Source organism: Fistularia commersonii, chromosome 2 (genome assembly GCF_037954325.1).
Source record: "Fistularia commersonii isolate RoL2024-O1a breed Wild chromosome 2, RoL_Fcom_v1.0, whole genome shotgun sequence".
NCBI classification, from domain to species: Eukaryota; Metazoa; Chordata; class Actinopteri; order Syngnathiformes; family Fistulariidae; genus Fistularia; species Fistularia commersonii.
The window spans coordinates 24,188,675-24,207,678 of record NC_141285.1 but is presented as its reverse complement, the minus strand read 5'-3'; the positions used below and the strand labels follow the sequence as shown (position 1 = coordinate 24,207,678).

Sequence of the window (19,004 nt, the reverse complement as noted above, 5' to 3'; positions counted from 1 at the left end):
AAAAAAATCACTGTGTCAGTAAACAATAAAAAGTATTTGCAAAATATTTTCATAAATATCTATTTTACATGGGACTTCTGACGGGTATACCGGCTTCCGCGAGTGTGACGTAATTTTGAGCGTCGAAAAATAATAAACATTATTTTATTTAATATTTCAAGATCACAATAATCGTCCAACTTAGAACAAAAAGTTAAAAAAAGGAATTAACACAAATGAAATATACTTCAATTAAATATTTATAATTTTTTTTCCTAAAAAAAAAGACAGTGAATGAACCTGCTGCCGCTCGAACACCTGAGGAATTAGGGATGTTTCCAGTGAGACGGATAAATACTTTTAAAAAAAAGTGCTCAATCAGAAAAACCTGAAAAACATTCGGACCCGTTCGAAGTAGATGAGTCACAAGTATGAAACAGAAGAAAGTAGAAAAGGTGAGCTCGAGACAACACGATCCAAGTTGTGTTGCGTTTGGATTCACTTTCACTCGGGAACCAACCGAGTGGACCGACGTTGCCGTGGCAACTTCTAAGTAAACACCCGTCACTTCAAGATAAACAGTAAGAAAGCGCTGGAAGCTAGCTTATTGTTGCTTGTTGTTGCAATCGCTAAACCCAAACAGCCGCACACCGCTCGTACATCGAGGCTACGCTTTCACTTTCCTCAGGTGCGGTCGGATGACCTTTTCGGCTTCTTCGCCCGAGAAACACGACAAGGAAAACCAAAACAACATTTGTCTTCCAGGAGAGTTTGTAGAGGAGAAGGTGAAGGACATCTTAAGCAACAACAAGGGCGCGGAGGGCGACGATAGCGGCAAGAAGGAGGACGGCGGCGGCGGCGGCGGCGGCTCGCTCAACCTGGGGAATCTGGTGTCGGGGTTGGGCGGCGGCGGCGGCGGCGGCGGCGGCGACAGTTCCGGTGGAGGTGAGTTCACGGCAACGCCTTGGAGCTCCGCCTCTTTCACGGGAGTATCAGTAGGAATTTTAAGGGTGGCGTTGGAGTCTTACCGGAGTGGCGGCATTCCCGGTGTCATGGCGGTTCACCGTCAGACGCTAGTTTGACCGTTTTTAGCCAATCTAGGCAACGTGTTACGTCACGGTAAAGATCGAAACGACAAGCTACAGATGAGCAACATCAAACCAACATGTAGGGAGGAAAAGGATGGAGTCTTTTATTTGGAAAGCTTAAAGCTTGACTTGAAAACTCTGAAAGTTACTGTAATGAACTACAAGCCGCAACTTTAATCACGCGCTTCAATAAGGACGCGGATAATTTATGGATTTTTTTGGACGTTCAATTCCGACACAGAAGAAGACGACTTTAACGGTTTTAATGAGCAGGAAGAAGAGCATGATAGCCTAAAGGACTTTTCCTGGTGTTATTTATCATCATTCGTGGATGTTACCGGTATGCTTTTGATTAAAAGTGAAAAAAAAATCAGTGTAAATATCTCATGTGGACACCTAGAAACAAAAACAGACTAATTGTATAAGTAGATTTATTTAGTTTGTTTTAGTTTGTATATTCAGGTGCGCACATGATGGTAGTCCTAAAATGCGAGCTGGTGTGACACGGTATCTTTTTTTATCCTTGTTGGTGCCTATTTTTGTTATTCCGTCACTCTATTTATATTGTCTTTTAGCTTCGGTTGTCTATTTTTCACCCTTTCTTTCACCCATTCTTATCCATGATGTTGTTGTTGTTGTTGTTCGTGGATTTCTTTGCTATTTTCTCCTCTGCCTCTCTATTTATATTTATATTTCTTTTTCCAACTGCTGTGACAAATAAAATCCCCCATGGGGGATCAATTAAGTTTATCTTAAAGTGAATTCCATGAATGCCTTCTGCCATTCAGGGATTTTAGAGTTGTCGTCTTCACCATCTTCTTCTTGTTCTTCTTCTTCTTCACCCATGCTAACTTCCTTTCTCTGTCCCCATCAGGCCTAAAGGACACCCTGTCTTCGATTCTGGGCTAGAGATCCGAGACCAGATGGAGAACCGCTTCCAGAGCTCCTCCTGTGCCGGCTGGCGGTTCACACTTGTAAAATAAAATCATGAAAAAGGGAACGTACCTGTAGAGCCTTAAGCTACGTGGAGTCGGGAATGCAAAACGACCGGCGGTTGTATTCTATGTCTTCTCTTGTTTGAACAAAATCAATACTTCTGCCAACCTGAACACTGGATTTTATTAAAGGATGATTCAAGACGTACAAGTTCGTACTTGTGATGCGGATTCGCAACAAAACACACACACAACGGTTGAATTTCCCATTTTAAATCCGGGAAATATGTGATGTTTGCTGATGTCTCCTCGATATTGTGGTTCGAAATAACTGCTCCCAGACACTGTGAGACTCCCTGTACTTCTTAAGTACTTACACACACACACACACACACACACACACCCAATTGTGACACATTTCAAGGATTCAAGACTTTTATTGTCGGTGCACAGAGTGCAACAAAATTCTGAAATTAAAAAGTGAGAAATTAAAAAGAAATTAAAATTAGAAAGCAGAACACAGCACAACAATACGAACAAGATGTAGTGATAAAAAAATACAAGACCAAAAATAAACAAAGGTAGATCTATGATAAAGTGAAAAGTGAAAAAAACAGGGTGGATTGCACACAGTACTGTAAAATATGTATATATAAAAAAATAAATGAAAAACTATAAATGATGTTAAGAAGAATATGTAGATAAATATGTAGAAATAAAAAATAAAAAAGTGAAAAGTGGAAAAAGGGTGGATTGCACAGTACTGTAAAAAACATATATAAAAATCATTTATATATAACATATAGAAGGATAAATAGATAAATATTTAGAAAGAAAAAATAAAAAAGTGAAAAGTGGAAAAAAGGGTGGATTGCACCGCACTGTAAATATATATATATATATATATGTAAAATAAAAAAATAAAATAACATCTAGAAGAATAAATAGATAAATATGTAGACAGAAAAATGAAAAAGTGAAAAGTGGAAAAAAGGGTGGAATGCACAGTACTGTAAAAAATATATTGAAAAAATAAGAAATTAGAATAACATCTAGAGGAATTAATAGATTAATATTTAGAAAGAAAAAAATGTGCAAAGTGGGAAAAAAGGTGGATTGCACAGTACTGTAAAAAAACATAAAAAATAAATAGAAAATTGAAATAACATCTAGAAGAATAAATAGATCAATATGTAGAAAAAAAGAAAAAAAGTGAAAAATCGAAAAAAGGGTGGATTAGTTAGTTGGTGTGATGGTGCCTATTTTTAAGAATAAAGGGGATGTGCAGAATTGTGGCAACTATAGAGGGATAAAGTTGATGAGTCATACAATGAAGTTATGGGAAGTTAGTTAGTTAGTTAGTCCTCTTGCACGAGATGCGCAGAGCCAACCGAGGCTACCAGGTTTCTCCATCGGGGTCTGTGGTTGGCCAGTTGCCGTGCCTGTGCCAGGCTCACACCGCAGGCCCTGAGGTCCTGGGCCACAACATCCAGCCAGCGGGTGCAGGGGGGCACCTCTGGGTCTTCTCCATCCGGCTAGCTGGGGATTAAAGGCCAAGATGGAGCTTGTGGGATGTTCGGCAGGCAAGCGGATGATGTGGCCATACCGACGAACTCGCCGCTGCGAGGCGAGATGCCGGGGGCCGCTGGGTTCGATCCCTTAGGGTCTTGTTGGTGACATGCTGGGTCCAGCTGATGCCTTCTTGTGTCCTCAGGGCCCTGGAGTCAAATCCATCAAGCCTGGCTGCCAGCGTGTTGTTCAGCGGCCAGGTTTCGGAGCCTTAGAGAAGGACAGAGATGACTGAGGCGTCGTAGACCCGGAGCTTTGTCACCCGGGATATGTGCCGGTGTCGCCACAATGGTCTCCACAGGGACTGCATGATTGACGCCGCAAGGGCACGGCGCCGGTCAATCTCAACTTTGAGATCTCCGGTGTTTGATAGGGTTGAGCCGAGGTACTTGAAGGAAGCGACAAAGTGGACGGGGTGCCGTCGGAGAGGAGCGGTGGTGGATCGGGTCCCTCTCCTATATGCATAAGCTCGGTTTTTGGCCAGCTTATCTTCAGGCCGAGTTTCCTGGACTCCTCATCAAAAACATGGTGGGCTTCACGAAGCTGGTCAGCGGTCTCGCTGAACAGCGTGGTGTCGTCCGCGTACTCGAGATCCCTGAGGGTGTAGCTGCCTATGGGGACCCCAGGGATCCGCTCAGAGACTTTTGTCATCAGATGGTCGATGACACAATTAAAAAGTTCTGGCGCAACAACGCAGCCCTGCCTCACCCTGCTGTTGATGGGGAACCACTCAGAGTCCCGGCCAATCACACGCACACAGCTTTCGGCTCCTTGGTAGAGCTGCCTAAACAGTGTGGCTATTTTGGCCGGGACTCCGAGGGATGTCAGGATGTTCCAGAGAGAGCCGAGGTCCACCGTGTCGAAGGCCGCTTTCAGGTCGATGAAGGCGATGTAAAGGTGCCGATCCTTCCTGAACTCCCGGGCCTTTTCAATTATGAGCCGGAGGGCAGAGATGTGATCTGTGGTGGACCGATTGGTCATGAAACCGGCTTGCTGTCGGCGGCGTCTGCTTTGGGTCGCAGGTAGAGCACGGGTTAGTAGGACGCGGGTGAATAGTTTTCCGGGGATGGAGAGGAGGGTGATTCCTCTGTGGTTGCTGCAGGTCAGCTGATCGCCCTTATGCTTCCAGAAGGGAAGTATAACGCCCCGCCTCCAGTCATCAGGCAGCGACTCAGTGACCCACACATGGTTGATGATTTGTGTGAGCCAAAGGATGATGTTGTTACCTCCGGCCCTCAGCATCTCAGCTGTGATGGAACATCGGCCAGGGGCTTTGCCGTTTTTGAGCTTTGACAAGGCTGCCTTCACTTCGGCTGGGGTGACCGGGGAGATGAGACAATCCGGGTTATTGTTGAGGTGGGTGGTGGAGGTGGGGCTTTCTGGTAGGGGAGGATGGTTTAGGAGCTCACTGAAGTGCTCCTTCCAGCGACTGAGGCAGTCAGCTTCAGCGGATAGGACGTTTCCGGCCGCATCCTTAACCAGGAAGCAGTGCTTGGCGGGGCCTGCTTTCCCTTGGCGGAGCAGATTGAAAAGCTGCCGCAGGTTGTTGTTTTTGGAGGCTGACTCCATGGCTGTCGCCTGGTTTCTCCAGTATGTTTCCCTATCTTGACGGATGGAAATGTTCCGTTGGCCGTTGAGGCGCCGGTACAGGACCATGTCCCCACGCAGTCGAGCAGCTCGTCGGCTGTTGACAATGTCCAACGTGGCTTGGCAGTACCATAAAAAAAATTATAAATATATATATATATATATATATATATATATATATATATATATATATATATATATATATATATATATATACAAATAACATCCAGAAGAATAAATAGATAAATATGTAGAAAGAAAAAGTAAAAAAGTGAAAAGTGGAAAAAGGTTGGATTGCACAGCACTGTAAATACATACATATATATATATATATATATATATAATAACATCTAGAAGAATAAATAGATGAAGAAGAATAAATAGATGAATATGTAGAAAGAAAAAATGAAAAAGTGAAAAGAGGAAAAAAAAGGGTGGACTGCAGAGTACTGTAAAAAAAATATATGAAAAAATAAAAAATTTAAATAACATCTGGAAGTATAAATAGATAAATATGTAGATATAAAAAATAAATAAGTGAAAAGGATTTATTGCACTGTACTTTCATACATTTGCAGAAACTGTTGCTTGGAGATTCTGCTCTCTGGCATTTCAATCCGCCAAGGTTTATAAGTGTGTTCACACATGGGATCAGGTTATTCTCTTCTGCTACATTTAAAATACACACAATTCACTGGCTGGCTCCTTACATTCCAGGATTAGTGTTTCCAGTCTTATCTCTAAAACCCATCTGGATCGCCATGACAACAACATTATTTCCAAGTAAAGTTCTAAACAAGGTGTCGTCTGGCACAAGGCAAATGATGAAGTATTCTGTTGACAGGAAGTTGTCGCTATTTTCCAGCCGATAAGCACCTACTTTTAACAAATGGCTTAGACAACAATGCGGCTCATCTGAGGATTTTTCTTCGCTCACACTCTGCATGTTCTCTAGTTTGGCCTTCAACCGACAGAACTTGGTGTTGTTAAAGGGGAATCGTCTTGACAGGAAGTTGCTCATCTGCAAAGTTCCCCTTGTTTTTTTATCAGGACCGGAGCGCTTCCTGACAGGAAATCTCCAACCTTTCCAAGGCAATTATCGAGTTCATTGCGGAGTGTATCCTCGTTGATCCTTGGGGTCGAGGAAGGGTTTTATCTGTTGTTATACAAACCCAAATGTAACAAAAAAAACACTTTGCTCTTCACCCTGACGTTTGACACCGGTTTCGCCAAATGCAGGCAAGCGTAACCATATTTCCCCGACCGTCTTTAACCATCTGTGGAAATCAAAAAGCCGACAAACAGAAAAAAAAGGCAGAAAAAGGGGGGAAGAAAAGAAAGTGTGGACGAGGGGAAATGTTCGAAACGCTAGACGCTTTACCCTCAGCTGGAATCGCTAGCATTAGCCTAGCATCATCAGCTAGTACCGGACTGTCTCCGAAAATTAGAATATTGTGATAAAGTTCTTTATCTTCTGTAATGCAATTAAAAAAAAAAAAAAAAGACTTTTTCATGATATTCTAATATTTTGAGATAGGATTTTTGAGTTTTCTTAAGATGTAAGCCATAATCAGCAATATCAAAATAATAAAAGGCTTGCAAGGTTTCAGTTGATTTGTTTTGAATCCAGATTGGATGACATTTTTGTTTTTGTAATTGCATTAGAAGATAAAGAACTTTATCACAATATTCTAATTTTCGGAGACAGTCCTGTATAACTTCAGTCCCGAGAAATGACAACAATACTCAGGATTCAAAGATTCAATATATTATTTTCAAGTGCACACTAACAGAAATTTAGCAGCTCTCAAGCTCAGTGACATTAAAAACAGACAAAAACTACCTTGTAAAGCAGGAAACAGCACAACAAAACTACGATAGCAAACCAAAATAGATATATTATAGGGGAAAAAAAAAGGATGGATGGCACAGTATTCAAGTGTCTTCAGAGTAAAAAACTGTTTTCCAACCTATTTTTCCATGAATTTGCAAAACGGCCTCCTTGATAACAGTTGGAGTCGTTGGATCCCTGAAGATGCTGTGGGCTCTCCTGAGCTGAGGTGTGCGATGGATGTTCTGATGGGTCAGAATGTCCGATATAGTCACAGATTTCAAGATTTCAGGATATTTATCGTCACATTTATCGTTCCTGTTTCACGACCCGAATCACAACTGACGAATAGCCAGTAAAGACAGAAGCAGCACTAAGTGAGATGTTGCACCGGAATGATTTAAATTAGTCATAAATACTACCTTCAGTAATCTTTTTGGTCGATTTCTCCCAACTACATGAACCAATGAGTGCAAAGGGACCCGACGCCACCACACTCTTCATTTCCTGTAAACTCACTTCTATGCAATAAGAAACGTATTATTTCTTTCTTTTCCTGCTGCAAACCAATTATTCAAATGTTATTTTGAATAAATAACTATTTTGAATAATTATTCAAAAAAAAATTATTAAATGACAGATTTGGGACAGCAGTTCTTCAATCCAAACCATAATATTAGACCCAGCAGAGCCACAGACCCAGCGGAACCAGCACCAACACTGTGATTATCCAGCCAATCAAAGGTTTCTCTGCAGGTGTCTCTGTAAAGACAGACAAAGTTTAAAGTTTAATATCTATAATCTCAGTTTGAGTCTTGTCTTGAGATGTTTGTGTCCAGATCTTTCACCGGGTTTCTGTGGCCGGCGTGAACTTTGACCATGCAGACCTTACCTTTGCCGCTGGTCTGGTTCTTCGGGCACGAATCTGTTTGGAAGAGGGAATCAGAAGGTAAGCTACTATTGCAGGGGTCGGCAACCTTTGACACCCAAAGAGCCATTTGGACCCGGTTTCCGTGGAAAAGTAAACACTGGGAGCCGCAAATAATTTTTGACGTCTAAAATAAAGGTACCGCTGTATGTATTCCTTTTTGTTACCTTCACGCTTTGTATAAACAAGTGTGTAGTGTGTTGCTTATGAAAGCCACAAAGTATTACGGAGAAAATTAAATTTTATTTATGTAATGAACTCATTTTGAGCTTTGGGCTTACAGAGCGTGTAGCGTAGCCTTGACCTGAATTTTAAAAGTAAATTGGGAAAAAAAAATCACCGTCAGTAAACAATAAAAAATAAATATTTGGAAAATATCTTCTTAGATATTTATTTTACCTGGTTAATGGGATTTCTGAGCACAGCATCTGCAAATCGGGACTAATATTTCGAGATCACAATAATCTTCCGACTTAGAACTAAAATTAAAAAAAAGGAACTGACACAAATAAAATACACTTCGATTAGATAAGCATTGGTGGGCCGTCAGGGCCTGCAAGGCCTTCTCTGCTGGCCTAAAAAAATATCTGAGTCACAAATGTTAATGAAAAATTTGTCCATGAATACTTATCAAGTAATTCCAAATGGTCTGTTCACCTCCTTTCATAGCTTTTCTCCTGGTTGTGCCGCTTCCAGACATGCATTTTCATACTAAAGCATTTAACAAATCCCATTTCAGCCATGATCTGTTGCCAGGCAGGGTCAAAGTCAAAGGAGTCTGCCTGAGGGGGGGGCCTGCACAATCGGTTCTGCTAGCCCTTCACCCAAGAAATAAGTGTCGATGACGCTGTTGCTTCAACCAATCAGATTTTGAGTTGGCGACATCAAAGCCTTCTAGCAGGCCTCAGCAACGTCAGCGTATTCACACCATCTGATTGGATAGTCACAGAGTGGACAAGTGTATTAGCGAGGAGAAGCTTCCTAGTGAGCTGTGAACAGAAATTTAGTTGTAATAATAATAATAATAATAATAATAATAATAATAATAATACATAGGATTTGTATAGCACTTTTCATGGTACTCAAAGACGCTTCCGCGAGTGTGACGTTTATTTTGAGCGTCAAAAAATAATAAATATAATTTTATTTAATATTTCAAGATCACAATAATCGTCCAACTTAGAACCAAAAGTTAAAAAAAGGAATTAACACAAATGAAATATTCTTCAATTAAATATTTTTTTGATATATTTTCTCAAGCCGCAGTACGTAAAACGCTGAGTCATGATGTATTTCAACCACATCTGCTTCAGCGGGAACAAAAAGGGGGAAAGTGGTTTAACAGGAGCTTGTGAATCGGCATTGTTTACATTTTTGGAGCGGGTATTTATACTCACCGGGGCACGGGATCGTCTCCTCCTCTCCCTTCAAGAAAGAACACATGGACAAAACCGTCAGAGTGTTGCGGTGCAAGAATGAACCTCCGGGAGAAACCAAGTGACACCGGTAAGAGGAAAGAGGAACAAGAGTTTTACCGTCTCGCAGAGCCTTTTGTAGGTCACATTTGCGATACATTTGTTCAGATAGAGTTTGTTCCCTGTGGCATTCCAGCCCTCTCCTGCTTCTCCACATCGACCGAGAGTGACATTCTAATAAACAAACACAAGAATCAAACACTTCCTGCGTTGCCTCGCGTGTGTGTGTGTGTGTGTGTGTGTGTGTGCGTGTGTGTGTGTGTATATGTACTCACATTAATGTCAATCCAGAAGGGATCACAGTCACATCCATCTTCGGCGTCTTGCACCTCATAGACCTGGTTGTTGGAGGAGGGATAGCTCACACACCTGAGTTCCCCCGAGCAGCCGGACGTCCACGCCATCGCTGAGTCAGAAGGAATGGGGAATAACTGGCAGTTCAAGGTCCACGGGAGACTTTCAAAGTTCGATCTCGGCCATGGGTCGGAGGTGATGTCATCCCTTCCTGTTAGTGTTGCTGTGTGTGCGACGGCAGCGTGTGGGACGTGTGGGACGTGTGGGACGTGTTGGTCGTGTGCTGAGGGTGCGGTTATGGTTCTCGATCAGCGAACTTACCGGAGAAGAGGAACAAGTTCGTGGTGCAAATCATCCTGAGCCTTCCTCACTTCCTGGTTCCGGGAATGAATGGTATCCAAATGAGGCACGCTGCAGTTTTGGATGAGAAGTCGGATGTTGTCCCAATTTATAGAACTTGCCCCGCTCTAGGCCCCGCCCCCGGCCCCGGCCCCGCCCCCCGCCGTGTTTCCCCCCAGCAGGGAAGAAGTGAATTTTCTTAGAACTTTCAATCCTAAAGAGCCAGTCGGACCCGGTGTCCAAAATGAATGCCCACCGCTTTTCTATACCAGCGTTTCCCAACATTTTTTGAGACACGATATGTATTTTACATGTTAAAAATAGAATCACACGCCACATCACCAAAGAAATATGTCAATAACGTTTTCAATGAAATTGTTGTCTGAAATGAAATGAGTGACGCTTGCGCTTGTTTGAACAGGAAATGAGAAGACACACACACACACACACACACACGAAGACACATAATGCCCGCCCACACACACACACACACACACACACACACACACACATAACTTTTTTTTTTTTTTTTTACTTGTGAAGCGTCTTTGAGTGTCATGAAAAGCGCTATAAAAATCCCATGTATTATTATTATTATTATTATAACTCAACACCTGCTCGGCCCCCCCCGCCCAACAAGAGAGAAAAAATACCACAGAACAAAAAAAAAAAAAGGAGGAGGTTGATTGTGATTTATTTAAATGATTTTCTGTCCTGGATTTGATTTCTTGCTTATTTGTCACACATTAGAAAGATGTCAGATGTGTGTGTGTGTATGTGTGTTTGTACGGTGGACCCTCACTACTTCGGCTTTTCCGTGGATTATTTTCAATCATTACCAGACAATATCTATATCTTCCTACAGAATTTAATTCAATAAAATCCATGTGCATCACCTCAAAAGGATATTGTGGATCCGGAAACCTTCCTTTCTTGGGTCTTAAGTTTCCTTGAGCATTATGTTTAATGCATGTTATACACTGTGCACAAAAATTTTTTAAGTAGGAATTTAGGTTAATGGTATAGAAGTGTTGTGTTATGAGTACCTCCATCCCTCCTGTTGACACAAGGCCAGGCCCGTGAGTCAAAAGAGCCGCTGCTTTAAATAACGATCTCGGTAGGATAGGTTTCTCGTTTATCATCAAAATTCCATCGAAAGCCATTGCTCCTCTCATGAGCCAGGATTGTCTTTCAGCAGCTGACGCATTCTCCTGAGCATCTTTTAGTACATCATTATCAATCAATGATGGTGTGGTAGACGGTTCGTCAACATACACGCTGGAGTTTCATCTTGCTGCTTCCTTTGCTATTTTATCAGCATAGGCATTTTCCTTTTGTGATATCATCTGTGCCAGATTGATGTGCCCTGCATTTTACTACTGCTAATTTCCATGGGAGCAAGATAACCTCCAGAAGTTCTGTTCAGAGTGCTGCACGCGTCACTGTTTTTCCCGTAGACGTCACCATGCCTCGCTGTTGCCACATTTTTGCAAATATGAAGAGTGTGGAGTAGGCATATTAACTGTCAGTGTGAATTGTTACATCAGTCCCTTCTGCTGCCTTGCAGGCTTCCGTCAATGCTATAATTTCTGCTGCTTGGGCTAATAGAGATGTTGGTAACGCCCTTGAGGTTATGACCTGGTTTGGGAGTTCTATCACAGCACAGCCTGTATGTGTGATTCCTCTGTCATCTTTAAAAGATGATCCATCTACAAACCATACACGACCAGTAGGTAGTGGCGTGTCTTGTAAATCTGGTCTTTGTAAAACTACTTGTGATGTTTCTGTTATGCAATCATGAGGTGCGCCATCCGTCGGTAAAGGTAAAAATGTAGCTGGATTGAGTTGTGTACATCGTTCGACGGTGAGATGTGGTTGACTTAGCAGCGCCGCTGTAAAATGTAGTTGTCTAGCTGGTTTATCTTTGTGTTTGAAAATTTTATTTGTATATTCTGTGTTCGTATAGTGGCTTGTTCTATCCATTTTTCAACTTTTCTTACTTCGTCAAACTTTTTGTCACTCTTTTTCTTGTTTTTACATTTTTTTCTGTTCATCCATAAGTTTTTCTCGTATTATTTTTAATGATGCTAATCTTAATTTTCCATCCCAGTTATATTTCTCTTTCCATTTTCTTACATATTTTACGTTGTCTGGATCCAATTTGTGCATGAACTTCACATCTCCTTCCAGGTCTTTTTCATTTCTACGACTGGAGGAGTTTCCCATGTTACACTACAGGTAGTTGTGGTTAACGATCAGTCACGATGTTCACAGAGATCATCGACTGTGTCAAGCCTCTACAGAACCTAGTGTTCTGCCGACACAGCTGTCACTGCAAACCAACTTTCTCAATTTTAACCACAACCACAAAAAATCATGGTCTTCCGTCAGTACAATCAGTATGAAATCTCTATGAAGTAAGACCACACGCATCAGTGCACTCTACTTCCTTTTCTTCACGGCTAAAAGTATAAACCTCTACTTTCTTTCTACGTACAAAAGTATAAACCTCTACTTTCTTTTCTTGGACAAAAGTATAAACCATACTCAGTCTGTTAATTTGGTGAATCCTCCTCGGCCTCCTCGGTCCGGTCGGATCCCGTCAATCCAGCGGTGGCAGGTGTAAGGAGGAAGTTCTAACCACCGGCCAGGTAGAGAATTCACTCTCCGGGTCTTTCTCACAGATCATTAGATCTGGCTGTCGACAGACTTCGGCGTGTCCTCCTCCACCAGCCACTTCCTCGGATGTGTTGGGATTCGGGTCACGGCACCGATTTTTGTTGGAGAGTAATTCTAATTCATGCCGGTCTAAGTTAAAACCTGTAAAGAGGAGACCGAGGTTATCATAAGAAATAACACAGACAAGCGACTGTTCTTTTGTGCTCTGCAGAGGGGGAGACTCCTCCTCCTTGCTCGGCTTTTTATTGTGTGAAAGTTTTTTTTATTTGCATATCAACATTCATTGGATAGTATAGTTCATGCATATGTTAAGTTGTCCAGGATGATATACAGGTGTGGGCAGGTTTCTCTCCAGAAGTGTTTATCCTTGTTTAGATTTACGTTTACGGGGGGGGTAGGTTCTTATCTAAAGATGTTTACGACCGTTGGAATCATGGAGGGCCCAATTCTTGTTAGAGGACAAAGGTCTTTCGTGCTCTAGCATGTCTGGCTAACTTCACGTGAGGAGTCGAAATAACATAGTTATAGAAATAGAGAGAAAACTCTAACAAATATTCTTATTCGCTACTTTGCTCTTTACACAGTTGAATGTGCTGACAACAAAATCACACAAAAACGATCAATGGAAATCAATTGTATCAACCCATGGAGGTCTGGATTAGGAATCACACTCCAAATTAAAGTGTAAAAACAAACTCCAGGCTGATCCAACTTTGATGTAACGTCCTTAAAACAAGTCAAAATGAATCGGTGTTGCTTCCTGAGTGGACACTATGATTTCACACAAGTGTGACTGACTTGGAGTTACATTAACTTGTTCAAGTGTTCCCTTTATTTTTTTGAGCAGTATATTTGTAAAACCATCCAAACGATCAAGTCTCGTGAAAAGCGAGGGTCCACTGTACTCGATGAACGCGCTACTGTTTTATTTCGCGGCTTCTCTAATGCTCTCCTACGTCCTGCATCTCGGCTCCTCCTCCTCCTGCGCCGTCCAGCGAGTCGGGCCGCTCGCGTTCTTTCACCATCTCAATGGACAACTGGATTTGCTTCTTCGGCGGTTCGGTCGGCCGGGCGTCGCCGCGGACGGAGGCCTTGGCGTCGGGTTTGCGTCCGGCGGCGGGGACGGGCCGAGCCTTGAAGCCCCGCCTCTCCTCCCCGGGGGCCGCCAGCTCCGCCGCCATCTTGGCCTCCCTCTTCCTCCTCTCGCGCTCCAGGAAGCGGAAAGGCTTTGGCGAGGCGTCCCGGTACCGGGGCCTGGGGGAGCCGCCCGTCCGCCCCGACCGCCGGCCGATCATCTCGTAGAGCGGCAGGTGGATGTGAGCCGGCGCCGGCGAGGCCCGGAACTTTTTCCGACACTCCCGGAGCTCCTCCAGCTCCCGTCGGAGGAGGCTGTTCTCCAGCTCGATCTGGGAGCGGGTCCGGACCTTACGCCTCTTCCTGTCCTCCTCCCGCAGCATCATCTTGAAGGGTCGAGGCACCGTGACCTCGCGGGCCGAGCCGACCCGGACCCCGGCCGGACCCGACCGCCCGCCTCGGGGTTTGGAGGATTCGGAGAGGAAGCGGAGAGGACCGACGCCGTCCGGGCCCGGCGGGCCGCACCTGTCGGACGACGCACAGAGAAACGGCGTGAAGCCGAGCTTTCCCCTAAATTTCCGTCAGAAAAGGCAACCTGAAAGATGAGTCCAAATGTTCATAACAAAGGGAAAAGTTGGAACGTTTCAAATCTTTGTACTTAAGACCTGAAAACACTTGATAGCCTTAACCTTGACAATTTATACTTCATTGTATTTCTTACAGATAGATAGATAGATAGATAGATAGATAGATAGATAGATAGATAGATAGATAGATAGATAGATAGATAGATAGATAGATAGATAGATAGATAGACCATAAATCACTTGATACCCTTAACTTTGACACTATATTTTATTTTATTTCTTATTCTCCCTCCTTCCTTCTATTATCTATTATTGTTATGTTTTTGCTTGAAACTCTGGCACAACAATTTCCTTCGGGATAAATAAAGTTGTTCTCATCTCATCTCAAAGCCCAACGAAATGATGTTTATTCTCATTGATGGTTTCCACGGCGACACCGGCGACCTTTGACCTTTGTGGATGATACTGATACCAACGAGGAGCTCCACTGAACGCCACAGGAGGTCTTTCCTCCCTGAGGCGATCAGACTTTTTAATTCCTCTCCATTCAGCCGCCGGCAACCATAAAAACCTATCTTTAACCTAAAAAAAAACTAAAACTGTGCAATATTTCATTTCACTGTGCAATATTCAGAACTTTGCAATATTTCATTTCATGACAGCTACACTACAATTTTTCCTTTTATCATACTATTGTGCACTCCTTACCTCACTTGTTACTAAGACACTTATAGTTTTATCGCTTGTTTACTAAGACACTTTATAGTTTCACTGAGACACTTTATAGTTTATAGTTTATTTTTATTTCTAATTCTGCCTTTTTCTTTTTATTATTTATTACTGTTATATTTTCTGTAACTCTGGCACAACAATTTCCTTCGGGATAAATAAAGTTGTTCTCATCTCATCTCAAAGCCCAACGAAATGATGTTCATCCTCATTGATGGTTTCCACGGCGACACCGGCGACCTTTGACCTTTGTGGATGATTCAGGAACGCACCGCCCTCCCCACCTTCCCCCCCGCCGAGAGGTCACCGACCTCCCGAAGCTTCGGCGGAGGGTCCTCGCCATCATCTCGGCGACCGCCACGTCCTCCCCGGAGACGTCCGACCGGTCCGAGCCGCTCGACGTCTCGTTGAAGTCCAGCTCCTCCTGGGAGTTGATCTTCTGGAGCCTCCTGGTCGGGCCGCTCCAGGACGAAAGGACCGGACGGACCTTCAGACTTCTGAAAGCTCTCCCACGTGACATTTGATCCGAAAACCATTTTGAAACGTGGCCGACCTGAACGACGGCGAGTCCCGTCCACGTCCAGGGCGCCCTCTGTCTCCTTCCTGCGCGGCGGCGGCGGCGGCGGAGGCCTGACTTATGTACATCCTCTCCAGCTCGGCCATGTTCCTCAAGTGAGAGCTCTTCAGCTCCTCCAGCCTCCTGTAGTACTCCTGGTTGGAGAAGAAGACCCGCTGCTCCCTCTGCAGGCCGTGGATCTCCATGGACAGCGAGTTGCGGACGCCTCGGTCTCGCCGTCCCTCCTCGCCGCTGCTCTCCGAGTCCAGCTCGAACTCCTGGAGGATCAGAAAGCAGGAACGTCAGGCCAGGAGGTGGCGCCACGTTTGAGGTTGAACTGAAACCACATGTTGCAGAAACACTTCCTGTCTCGGCACCGCGGAATTATCTCGGTCAAATATATAACTTTATCCAGAGGAGAATTTGGATTCTCACTGCAGCTGCAAGATAAGGACATTTTTTTTCAATTCATTTTGTTATTATTTTTATAAATCTAATATTATCGTTATCTTATTTTTATTCATTCATTTTTTTCTTTTTATTTACTATGAAGGCTGAAAATTTCACATTCAAAATTTTTCAGGAAATTGATCCATTGTATTGATTCATTGTATTTTTACAGGAAATGGATCAATACAGCGCCGCTATAAATGGACTTCAGAACCCGAAGGCAGTAAGAACAAACTTTTATTTGGAAAAAAATTTGTGTGTAGGCGTATACATGCATTGAAAGTGAGTTTTTTAGTTCTACACTTTAGATGGCTTTTTGATTTTTATATATATGTATATTTTTGTGTTTTCCCTGGCAAACAGATTTATTGTGCGTATAAAAAAATCTGTTTGTAATAAAAACCCTGAAACCTGAAAACCCTGAGAATTGAGCGTCCAACTGCTCAATTTACAGCAAATCCTGCAAATCCCTTATCGGCTTACCAGCTCCTCCCCAGCCAGAGTAATGCAGATCTTCTTCTTCTTTTGGCTTTTCCCGTTAGGTGTCACCACAGCGAGTCAACTGTCTCCATCTAACCCTATTCTCTGTATCTTCCTCTCTCACACCAACTACCTTCATATCCTCTCTCACTACGTCCATAAATCTTCTCTTTATAAATTTATTTAAATTTATAAATAATAAATTCAATAAAAATTATATATATATATATATATATATATATATATATAATTTTTCTATTCTGTATATATATATATATATATGTATATTATACGAATGCTTTTCTTCTGTGTGATTTTGGGGTTGCTGGGAATTTTGTGGGTGTGATTTGGGATGCAAGGAATTCGTTTTGTTTTTTTTTTTTTTTACCTGGAATTGCTCGGGAACAGAGTTGTATTGCAGGCTTGTGTGGCGTGGCTGTAACCAGCAACAGCTATTGCTTATTATACTCTCAACCAGGTGTTTTTCCCGACTAAAACACTTCTATATTTATATATAAATATATACACAAATGGAGAGCAAGCTTACTTACAATTTGAACAATTTTATACAGACATTTATTGATTTATATATATATATATATAAATATATATATGTATATATTATTAGAATTTCTAATTTTATTTTATTTTATTCTTATGTTTATATATAAAAAATTATATATATATAGTTTACATATATATTCACTTTGCAGCTATATATATATATATATATATATAGATAGATAGATAGATAGATAGATAGATAGATAGATAGATAGATAGATAGATAGATAGACTATAAATCACTTGATACCCTTAACTTTGACACAATATTTTATTGTATTTCTTATTCTCCCTCCTTCCTACTTCTTCTTCTTCTTCTTCTTCTTCTTTCGGCTTTTCCCGTCAGGTGTCGCCACAGCGAGTCAACTTTCTCCATCTAACCCTATTCTCTGTATCTTCCTCTCTCACACCAACTACCTTCATATTCTCTCTCACTACGTCCATAAATCTTCTCTTCGGTCTTCCTCGAGACCTCTTGCCTGGCAGCTCCAATTCCAGCATCCGTCTACCAATATATTCACTATCTCTTCTCTGTACATGACCGAACCATCTCAGTCTGGCTTCTCTGACCTTCTCTCCAAAACATCGAACATGTGCCGTCCCTCTGATAGACTCATTCCTGATCCTATCCATCCTGGTCACTCCCAAAGAGAACCTCAACATCTTCATCTCTGCAACCTCTAGTTCTGCCTGCTGTCTTTTGGTCATTGTAACAGTTTCTAGTCCATACATCATCGCTGGTCTCACCGCTGTCTTGTACACCTTTCCTTTTATTCTGGCCGATAGTCTTCTATCACATAGTACCCCTGACACTTTTCTCCACCCATTCCAACCTGCTTGGACCCGTCTCTTCCCCTCTTTTCCGCACTCTCCGTTGCTCTGGACTGTTGACCCTAAGTACCTGAAATCCTCCAGCTTCTTGATCTCCACTCCCAGTAGCCTCACCGCTCCACCCGAGTTCCTCTCGTTCACACACATATATTCTGTCTTGCTGCGACTAACTTTCATTCCTCTCCTTTCCAGAGCATACCTCCACCTCTCTAGATTTTCCTCTACCTGTTGTCTGCTCTCACTACAGATCACAATGTCATCCGCAAACATCATGGTCCATGGGGATTCCTGTCTAACCTCATCTGTCAGCCTGTCCATCACCATTGCGAACAAGAAGGGGCTCAGAGCTGATCCCTGATGGAGTCCCACCTCCACCTTGAACTTCTCTGTTACCCCTACAGCACACCGTACCAGTGTCTCACAGCTAGCATACATGTCCCGCACCAGTTTAACATACTTCTCTGCCACTCCAGACTTCCTCATACAATACCAGAACTCCTCTCTTGGCGCCCTGTCATATGCTTTTTCTAGGTCTACCAAAACGCAATGCAGCTCCCTCTGGCCTTCTCTGTACTTTTCTATTAGCATTCTCAATGCAAATACTGCATCTGTAGTACTCTTCCTAGGCATGAAGCCATACTGCTGTTCACAAATGCTGACTTCTGCTCTCAGTCTAGTTTCCACTACTCTTTCCCATAACTTCATTGTATGGCTCATCAACTTTATCCCTCTGTAGTTGCCACAATTCTGCACATCCCCTTTATTCTTAAAAATAGGCACCATCACACTTTGTCTCCATTCTTCAGGCATCTTCTCACTCTCTAAGATCCTGTTGAATAATCTAGTCAGAAAATCTACCGCTGCCTCTCCTAGACACTTCCACACCTCCACAGGTATATCATCAGGACCAACTGCTTTTCCACTCTTCATCCTCTTCAATGCCTTCCTCACTTCACTTTTACTCATTTTTGCTACTTTGTGGTCTACAATAATCACCTCTTCTACCCTTGCCTCTCTTTCATTTTCCAC

At 42.7% G+C, this 19,004-nt stretch overlaps 2 protein-coding genes and 1 long non-coding RNA gene across 4 annotated transcripts in view; 1 reads left to right on the top strand and 2 right to left on the bottom strand.

Annotated features, from left to right (window-relative positions):
- The window catches only part of LOC147236795 (uncharacterized), a 2,915-nt gene extending 705 nt beyond the window's left edge, over positions 1-2,210 (top strand). The window contains exons 2-3 of the long non-coding RNA XR_015108818.1: positions 745-924; positions 1,942-2,210. This is a non-coding gene — a long non-coding RNA (uncharacterized LOC147236795). The remainder of the gene's footprint in view (positions 1-744; positions 925-1,941) is intronic.
- A 3,495-nt stretch (positions 2,211-5,705) lies between these two features.
- LOC147236794 (uncharacterized) lies at positions 5,706-12,844 on the bottom strand. Of its 2 annotated transcripts, XR_015107336.1 has the most exons (8): positions 12,573-12,844; positions 10,008-10,097; positions 9,668-9,798; positions 9,453-9,566; positions 9,315-9,342; positions 7,882-7,914; positions 7,412-7,751; positions 5,706-7,234 (listed from the first exon to the last, which is right to left on the bottom strand). XR_015107336.1 is itself a non-coding variant. In XM_086162610.1 (7 exons), the coding sequence occupies exons 2-7, from the start codon at positions 10,039-10,041 to the stop codon at positions 7,666-7,668; spliced, it is 426 nt and encodes a 141-aa protein (XP_086018736.1). In that variant the 5' UTR covers positions 10,042-10,097; positions 12,573-12,844; the 3' UTR covers positions 5,706-7,665. The 2 variants fall into 2 exon arrangements, 1 of the variants encoding a protein (XP_086018736.1); XM_086162610.1 differs by having other exon boundaries at positions 5,706-7,751.
- Positions 12,845-12,971: 127 nt separating this feature from the next.
- On the bottom strand, positions 12,972-16,206 carry LOC147236793 (protein FAM161A-like). The gene is made up of 3 exons (XM_086162596.1): positions 15,648-16,206; positions 15,406-15,555; positions 12,972-14,303 (listed from the first exon to the last, which is right to left on the bottom strand). Exons 1-3 carry the CDS (start codon positions 15,854-15,856, stop codon positions 13,646-13,648), a joined length of 1,017 nt encoding a protein of 338 aa, XP_086018722.1. The 5' UTR covers positions 15,857-16,206; the 3' UTR covers positions 12,972-13,645.
- Between the last annotated feature and the right edge of the window lie 2,798 nt (positions 16,207-19,004).